The sequence below is a fragment of the Pediculus humanus genome, genomic scaffold, assembly GCF_000006295.1.
Source record: "Pediculus humanus corporis 1103172107500 genomic scaffold, whole genome shotgun sequence".
NCBI lineage: Eukaryota > Metazoa > Arthropoda > Insecta > Psocodea > Pediculidae > Pediculus > Pediculus humanus.
In genome coordinates, this window is record NW_002987116.1 from 447,167 (window position 1) to 455,808 (window position 8,642).

At 25.6% G+C, this 8,642-nt stretch overlaps 2 protein-coding genes across 2 annotated transcripts in view; one reads left to right on the top strand and one right to left on the bottom strand.

The window, feature by feature from the left end:
- Nucleotides 1–2,264: 2,264 nt before the first annotated feature.
- Phum_PHUM156830 (uncharacterized protein) lies at nucleotides 2,265–3,732 on the bottom strand (the record flags this gene model as incomplete). Its single annotated transcript, XM_002424807.1, has 5 exons — nucleotides 2,265–2,706; nucleotides 2,796–2,920; nucleotides 3,046–3,204; nucleotides 3,405–3,539; nucleotides 3,649–3,732. The coding sequence occupies 5 exons, from the start codon at nucleotides 3,730–3,732 to the stop codon at nucleotides 2,265–2,267; spliced, it is 945 nt and encodes a 314-aa protein (XP_002424852.1).
- Nucleotides 3,733–7,991: 4,259 nt separating this feature from the next.
- Nucleotides 7,992–8,642, top strand: part of Phum_PHUM156840 (uncharacterized protein) — a gene marked incomplete at both ends in the record, with an annotated part of 2,765 nt that continues 2,114 nt past the window's right edge. The window contains 3 exons of the mRNA XM_002424808.1: nucleotides 7,992–8,075; nucleotides 8,142–8,336; nucleotides 8,436–8,586. Of these exons, the coding sequence (XP_002424853.1) occupies nucleotides 7,992–8,075; nucleotides 8,142–8,336; nucleotides 8,436–8,586 (430 nt within the window). The remainder of the gene's footprint in view (nucleotides 8,076–8,141; nucleotides 8,337–8,435; nucleotides 8,587–8,642) is intronic.

Sequence of the window (8,642 nt, forward strand, 5' to 3'; positions counted from 1 at the left end):
ACATTTATATGATTTTCGCAAATTTTTTTTTTTTTTTTTACGATTTTTCAATGGAAAAACAAAAAAAAATAACAAAATAAATTAAAATCAAAAGAAGAAGAGAAAAAAAAATGAAAAAAAAATAGAAGGAAAAGAAGAAGAAGAAGAAGAAGAATGAAAAGTATAATTTTTTTTTTAAAGATGAGAAGGAGGAGGAGGAGGAGGAGGTGGTGGTGGTGGAGGTGGAGGAGGAGGAATGGTTGGAAAAGTTTGAATGTTGTTTGAGAAATTATTTTTTTTTTTTTAAAGAAAAAAAAAAAAAATTTCTAAAAATTTTTGTGATTTTTTTGACCGAAATGGCCAAATGATGTGTTTCAATAATAAATTCTCATCTTTTTCTTTTTTTTTTTTTTCTTCTTTTCTTTCTTCTTCTTCTTCTTCTTTAACGTTAAAAGAAAGCAAACAAACAAACAAACAAACAAAATTTTGTCTTGGCATAATATGGATAGAGAACATTTCCAAAAGTTATGGAAAAAAAATGGAAAGAAACGATTGCATATCTCTCCGGGTCAGATTAATTTTTTTTTTTTTTACGTACGTTGAGAAAGGTAACGTGCGTGAGTGCGTGAGTGCGCGTGCCTTGCATGAATGAATGCATTAAAAAAAAAATGGAAAACGTGAGCGTGTAAAATTTCATTAATTATAACGGTTTCATCATAAAACGAACGAACGGTTGATGATGAACGAACGGATGAACGGATGGCAACGTACGAACGCATAGCTATTTAAGTGCAATACTTTATTTTAAACTGGGATAGGAATGATGACGTAGATGATGACGTAGATGATGTGGCGGTGGCGGTGGTGGTGGGAGAAACTAGAACGGAAATGAGAAAGAGAAAAAAAAGTCGCGCGGGTACCGGAAATGAAAAAATTTTTTTGTACTTTGTCTTTATTTTTCTTTTCGCCTTGTTTTGTTCGATGATGATGATGATGATATTTTGAAATAAAATTTTTTTAAAAATTTGTTTGTGGTTGTTGTTGTTGTTTACATTTCCATGATTTTTTTTTTTTCCCCCCCGGAAAAATTGTAAATTGTTAAAGGAAATATTTTTCCGATAGGATTTTGCAAATTATTCTCCATTGAGTTTGTGTTTGTTAACGTTATGTGATACATAGAAACAAACAAAAATAAATTGATAAATTATTATTATTATTATCGAATGGCAATTTTATTGAGCAGTAATCATTATTATTATTACTGATAATTTTTTTTTCTTTTTTTTTTTTACATATCAATATAAAAATTTAAAAAAAAAAACAAACGTTATTTTTTGTTTCGTTCGAACGTATTTTTTCACACTCGTTCGTACCTGATTACGAATAATAATGATGATGATGATGACGATGACGATGACGACGACGCCATTTTAAAATCAATTCAATAAAACAAACGTTTGTCGAGTGCATTATTTATTTTGTTTGATTCCCCTTTTTTAAATTGTTTAAGTACAATTTTTATTTTTAATAAAAAAAAAAAAATGAGTGTTTGTCTGTGTTTGTCTGCTTACACGTAAAAAAAAAAATTTTTTTGGAAAAAAATACGTTCTCCTTTTGTTTGTCTTGTCTGTTTGTTTTAAAACCGTTGCATTCATTTCGGTTGTATCATGACGCTTTCTCGTTTGTCCTCGTACGGTAAGTTAACGTGAATTCCCATATTTGGCCTTTCTTCTTGCTGTTGTTGTTGTTGCTGTAGTATTTGAGGATGATGTTGTTGTTGCAACGGTTGCGGTTGTTGATTTTTATCATTGTGATATTCCAACTGATCTACGTCATCATCTGAAAAAATATTAAAAAACTTATCCGACCTAACAAACAAAGGTTCGAATGATGATAATAATAATAATGATTAAATTTCTCTCACCGTCTTCTCCTTCTTCTTTTCTTCCCTCGTAATCGGCTTGATAAAGATAAACGGGATTTTTAGGGATTTCATTTCCGACAGGTTGTTGTTGTTGTTGTTGCTGCTGCTGTTGTTGTTGTCGTGGGAAAAGCGGATGATTTTGTATTATTAAATTTCCACCGTGTAATTGTTTGTTGTTGTTTTGCATTTCGTTTCTCCCTATTTCCCCTTCGTCACCGATTTCTCCACCGTTGTTTCTATCCACCATACCTTGTTTGAATTTTTCTTTGTATTCTTGTATGGCGGGAACGTGACCGAAATCTTTCATTATATCTAAAATAAATCAAATCAAAAGATAAAACAATCGATTGTTTCATTATTATTACAAATACATTCGAGTGTGTTTGTCGTTTGTTTGTCGTTGCATACCCGGTGCACGTAAAACTCCCTGTGCCGGAGGTTCGTCATTTTGTTTTTCATGTTGTTGTTGTTGTTGTTGTTGTTGCAATTGCTCATCGTTTTCTTTCATCATGTCATCCGGTTTGGCACCCACATTTTCTTTATTATCGTAAACAATCAAATTGGGTAGAGGTTCTTGTTTCGGTTGTGCCATCGGTGCAGCACTTAAAATTTTATCTTGACTATTGACGGCATCAGGATTGATCATTGGAGTGGACGTGTTCAAATAAATGTTGTTACCCGATGGGAAAAGTTCTTGTTCGACTTTTTTAGCCGATGTGGACGATTTAAAAGACGGTTGAGAATAAATTTTACCATCCATTAGAGGTTGCGGTAAATTTTCGCTTCTGTCGGCTTTAGAAACTCTATAAACAAACAAACAAACAGGTATGAGGAGTGTATAAATCACGTGACATGATAGAAACTTTTCGGTTAACAAAAGAACAAAACTCACGTCGAATTGTTGAGTATTAATGGTAGTTTATCCGGTAATTTAATTTGAGATCTTAATTCGTCCATTAATTGTTTTTTACTTTCTCTTAAATGAATTATTTCTTGTTCTAAAATATCATATTTATTCTGAAATTAATATTTTTAAAAAAAAAAAAAAAATTATTTTCCCTCTCTCTTAAACAAATTAATTTTAAATATTATTGGTTAGTAACATGCATACATAAAAACATAAAATTAATTACTAGTAGTACCTTTAAATGTTCTAAATCGTTTGTTTTGCTTTCTTTAACAAGTTTTAACTCATCTTTTAATTTTTCTACAAGTCCTTCTAACCTACTTTTTTCTTCTATTTCTGTTAATTGTGATTGTTTTAATTTATCACATTCGAGATTAACATCATCGTGTTGACTCTAAAAATCAATTCGACAACAAAAACAACAATTAAAAGCACAAATAATTATTTATTTAACATTTAATTAATGTTCCGCAAAAACACTTAACAAAAAATAATAAGTAGGGGGGGGTTACAATTAAAACAAACAAACGTGTAAATGCCCTTTTTCCCCCACTCACTCACCCCCACCCTGTTTTACATTAAAAAAATTTTTACCTGCAATAATTTATATTGTTGTTGCAAAGCTGTGAATTTATTAACCGCTTCGACATTTTCTTTTTCCCTCCCCAATTTTTCCTCTTCTAATTTCGTTTGCAAATCTTCTTTTAATTGAGCTAAATCACTTTTTTCCTGTTGAAGTGATTTTTCCAATCTTAATTTATATTCAAGATTAACTGGGAACACACAAAAAAATTTTTAAATGTTAAATTAAAAGCCTTGTCGAAAGGGTGGCGGAAACTTCTCGAGTCTCAAAATCAAAACCTTGTAATTGTGCAGAAAGAGATTCTTCGTTCAAGTGACATCTTTCATATAATTTCCCCATTTCTTCAAGTCTCTGAGATGCATTCTGATAAAGTAATGTGAAAAAAACAACACTGCATACACCAGCTATGTATATTAATATTTTATTTTTACTACCACGAACGGACATTTTATTTCCTTCACGGACTATATATATCACATTATGTATTAAATCTGAAGAAAAAAAAATTTCATTTATTATTATTATCATCACGTCAACCTATTAATAATTAATTATTTATAATGTAATCGTTAACGACAAACTAACAAAAAGAAATTCTAATAAATTTAAAAGCATTTTAAAGTAAAATAAATAACTTTTACATAATAAAAAACTTTAGGTTAATGGTAATTAACCATGCTATGAAAAAATGTTATGTATATTTAAAACATAAAACGCAAATAATTTTGTAACCTTAATAATTATTAAACTAACATAAATAAATTAATAAATTTAACTTTTCTATACGTATGCATAAGTGATTAAGTTCAATATTGTAAAAAAAAAAAAAATGTTAAAATGCAACGTACAAGATAAAAGTGTTGTTATTTTACACTTACGATACAAATTCTCAAGAAAATATATAACTTGAGATTAATTAATTAATATCGAATCACTAAAATATGAAATAATAATAATAATTCATTTAAAAAACGTTATTTTAATTATAAAAAAAAAAAATTATATAATAATAATAATAAAAACAAGACAAAAAAAAAAAAAAAATTTTTTTTTTTTTTACTAAATAATCAATCCTTTTCAACAAGTACAATACAATGTGAAGTATATAATACTGTAAAAAAAAAAAAAAAATTCTCTCTTCCTGAACGTGTTTCATCCGACAAAACTCGTTCTTGATTCTGATTGGTCGAAACGAAACGATATGTAAAACTAGTACGAAATTTACGTTCAAAGATTGAAATTCGAAAAGAAAAAAAAAAAAAAACAAGTGATTTTTAATATTATAACTTATTATTATTAATTAATTATATTAACGAGTCGACCCCGCACACACACACACACACACACACACAGGTTAGTTATGTCAGTTTTATGTCGAAATATTTTATAAATTAATATCATTTTTATATTTTGTCGTTATTAATGAGATAATTTCGTAAATTTTTTGACAATGATGACGTCCGTTGATTCGAATCAAAAAAAGTATTTTTAATTACGATTTTGAGTTTATAAATTTTTGAATTAAGCTAAATAATTCACTTTTTTAAATTATTATTATTTATATGAATAATTTCAAGGATTTCTAGTTTTACCAATATTTAATATGTTGTTTAATAAGAAGGGGGAGAGGAGGGGAAAAAACTGACTGATATTTTAAAATTTTTTAAAAAGTTATTAAAAGTAAGAAAATTATTATTATTAATATTATTATTATTATTTTAATTAATTAATTAATTAGTTATCGTTTGTTAATTATTATAAAATTATTTTTTTAACGAATAAAAAAAAAAAGTTTTGATGAATAATAATTTTAAATAAGTTGGTTGTCAAAATTCAAAATGGCTCCGAAAATTTAAAAAAAAAAAAAAAAAAAAAAAAAATTCCTTTTTTTTGTTGTTGTATGGAATCGTTAACGGTTTTGAAATTTTTTTTTTTAATTAAATAATTTGCGATTTTGTTAATTTAATATCGATTTTTAAGCATTTTTAAATGAAAAAAGAGAGAGAAAAAAAAGTTGAAAGCAAGGTTTTTTACCTGAATTGCAAGATAATTAATTTTACCTTGTTTATTTTATTTTTACTTTTTCACATTCGTTAACGAATATTTTTAATAAAAAACGTTTTATTGGCATAACATAAACAAGTATATGTTATTAAAATTAACAAAAACAAACAACCAACAACAAACAAACAACGAACAAACATAATATAGGGAAAAAATATTTAAAAGTATAATTATAACTCAAAACCGTTACTAATTTATTATTAAAAAAACAAAAATTGAATTTGTAACAACAAAAACAACAACAGCAACAACAACAACAACAGTAACAACAGCAACAGTAACAACAACAACAGTAACAGCAACAGTAACAACAACTACAACTACAATAACAGCAACAGTAACAACAACTACAACAACAGTAACAACAACAACAGTAACAGCAACAGTAGCAGCAACAACAACAACAACAGCTACAACAACAATAAAGTTTTAACACAATAAACAATTTATTTTAAATTTTAATTAAATTGTCCTTCATATTAAATTTAAAAAAAATTTTAATTAATTGTTTCAATAATAGTAGTAGTGTCATTAATTATTATATTGATTTGTAATGGAAACAATTTTTATTTAACATATTTTGTAATCTGTGCTATTTAGGAAAGAGAAAACAAACACAAATTCATTATAAAATTCTCATGTAAACTTTAAAAAGATATATTTTAAATCTATTATAATTCTAATCTAGTATAAGTCTAATCCATTATAAATCTAATCCATTTTAAGTTAATCTTTTTCTCAAATACTTTTTTAAAAGATTTGTAATGATAAACAATGAAAATTGTAAAACCAAATACTAAAAAAAAAAAATTATGTAAAAGTTGTAGTATTATTATCATTATTATATATAAAAAAAAGAATTTTATTTTCAAATAATAATAATAATAAACGTACATATTGACATTAATATCGATACTAAAAGAGAGAGAGAAAAAAAATTTAAATAATGTTACATTAAGGAAATGATAATAATATTCAACTTTATTTTATGAACAAGTTTAATAATAATAATAATAATCGTTAAAAAACAATCATTATGTGAGATTTCAACAACTTGAAGTAATATAATAAAATAATAATAATAATAATAATAATAATATATTTAACTCGAACGATTCGAGAAAAAAAAGAAAAAGTGAAATCTCTCTCTCTATCTCTCTCTTTCTATCTTATTACGTTAATAATTAATATGTTTTATGGATCGAATATTATCATTAATATTAACGTTTTAATTTTATACAATTTTTTTAATAAATGTTTGCCGTATGTAATAATAATAATAATAATAGAATTTGGAATATGCGCTTAAATATGTTTAAAATCAATAAAATCCAGGGTTTTGAAACGAAATCGTTTATGTCACAAATAATTTTTTTTAAATACAAAACGCGTTTGATATATTAATGTGACGATTGATGACAAAACAAAAAATTAAATATTAATAATAATAATATTAATAATAATAATAATAATATTTTACATATACGATAATGTTTAACGAATGTAAAAGAAATTTTTTTTTGTGCTGTTGAATTTGTTGTATTATTATTATTATTATATTTTAAATAATAATAGTTACTATTAATTAATTTAAAAAATTTTGTTTTTATTAACGTTATATTTTTTACTTTAAGTTTAATAATAATTTGTAAAATAATAATAATAATAATAATTAAAAGAACAATCGATAACACGATAAGGCAAGGACATATTCAGTTTTGATGATACAAGTTGTTCAGAAGTGGGAGAAATGGGAAAAAATCCCTTTACTACACATATTTACTTTTCTCAGTGAAAATTTTTTATTAAAATGTGTAAAAAAAATACAATAATAATTATCATTATGTGAATATCGATTATAATAATATAATAATAATAATAAAAAGAAAAGAAATGAGTTGTGATAATGATAATTTATTTATACGAAAAATGAAATATATTGATATTTCATAAATTTAAAAACAAAAAAAAAAAAAAGGATAATAATAATAATAATAATAATAATGGATATATCCAACAATGAAACGGATAATTTGTTTTTATTACCTGTTGCCTTAAATTTTCGTAACGGTGAGTAATATTTTTTAATTATATATATATATAATTTTTTCTAGAAGAAAATCTTATAATATTCGTATACGTTTCAGGTTCTGATTTATATTATAATAATAATAATCCGTTTGTATTTTATACTAACGCAAGTTCGACAAATTCATCATCGAACCACAACAACAACAGCAACAACAACAACACGACTCAATATTGGAATAATATAAACGTATTAACAAATGATTTACCCATACCTGAAAAATTTGGCGAAACCGTTAGAAAAGAACTCAAATGGGCTTTCACATTACACACATACGGTTTCGGTTGTATTTTTTTCATATTAGCATCCTATACATTTTTTTCCGTTTTAAATTTAAGGTACATTAATAATAATAATAATAATCAATTTCAAAACAAACAAACAAAATTATCGTTTGGAATTGTATTGTTTTCATTTCAGGTCTTTCATTTCCAGCAGACCTTTCATGTCAACAATAAATGGATTTTTATGTCTTCTTGGTACATCAAGAGCTGGATCATTACTCATTGATCCTTATAATTTAAAAGAGGTTCGTTTTCAAAAAGGATTAATTAAACGTCTTTTGTCTTTCTACTAACTTGATTATTATTATTAGATAATGCCAAAAATCATTGGACAAATAATGTGGGATTTAGGTTTTCCCAGTATCATATCAGCATTTTGTTTGGTACAATTAGCTTTTTTACAACTTACACAAATACAAATCGGACCGGAAGGATTAAGGCGGAAATCGTGTCTTTCATTAATCGTCACAGCTCATTTTATACTTACCATCGGAATGGATATCATTGTTGCTTCCCATGAAAATTTAATGGTATTATTATTATTATTATTAACCGTATCGACAGGTCGATGGAAAACCTAATCGTTTTTTTTTTTTTTTTTTTAGATAGTGAGATACGTTATACAATATATTTTTCTTACGTGGGGTGTTTTCCTTTGCTGTAATTTTTTATACAGCGGTTATAAAGTTATGTCAATGATAAGAAACATTCCAGGAGGTTTAAAACACAGAGATTTACCTGATCCAAGTTATAAAGGTATAATCGTAACGGTTGTAATTATTATAATTATTATTATTTTGTCATTTTGTATT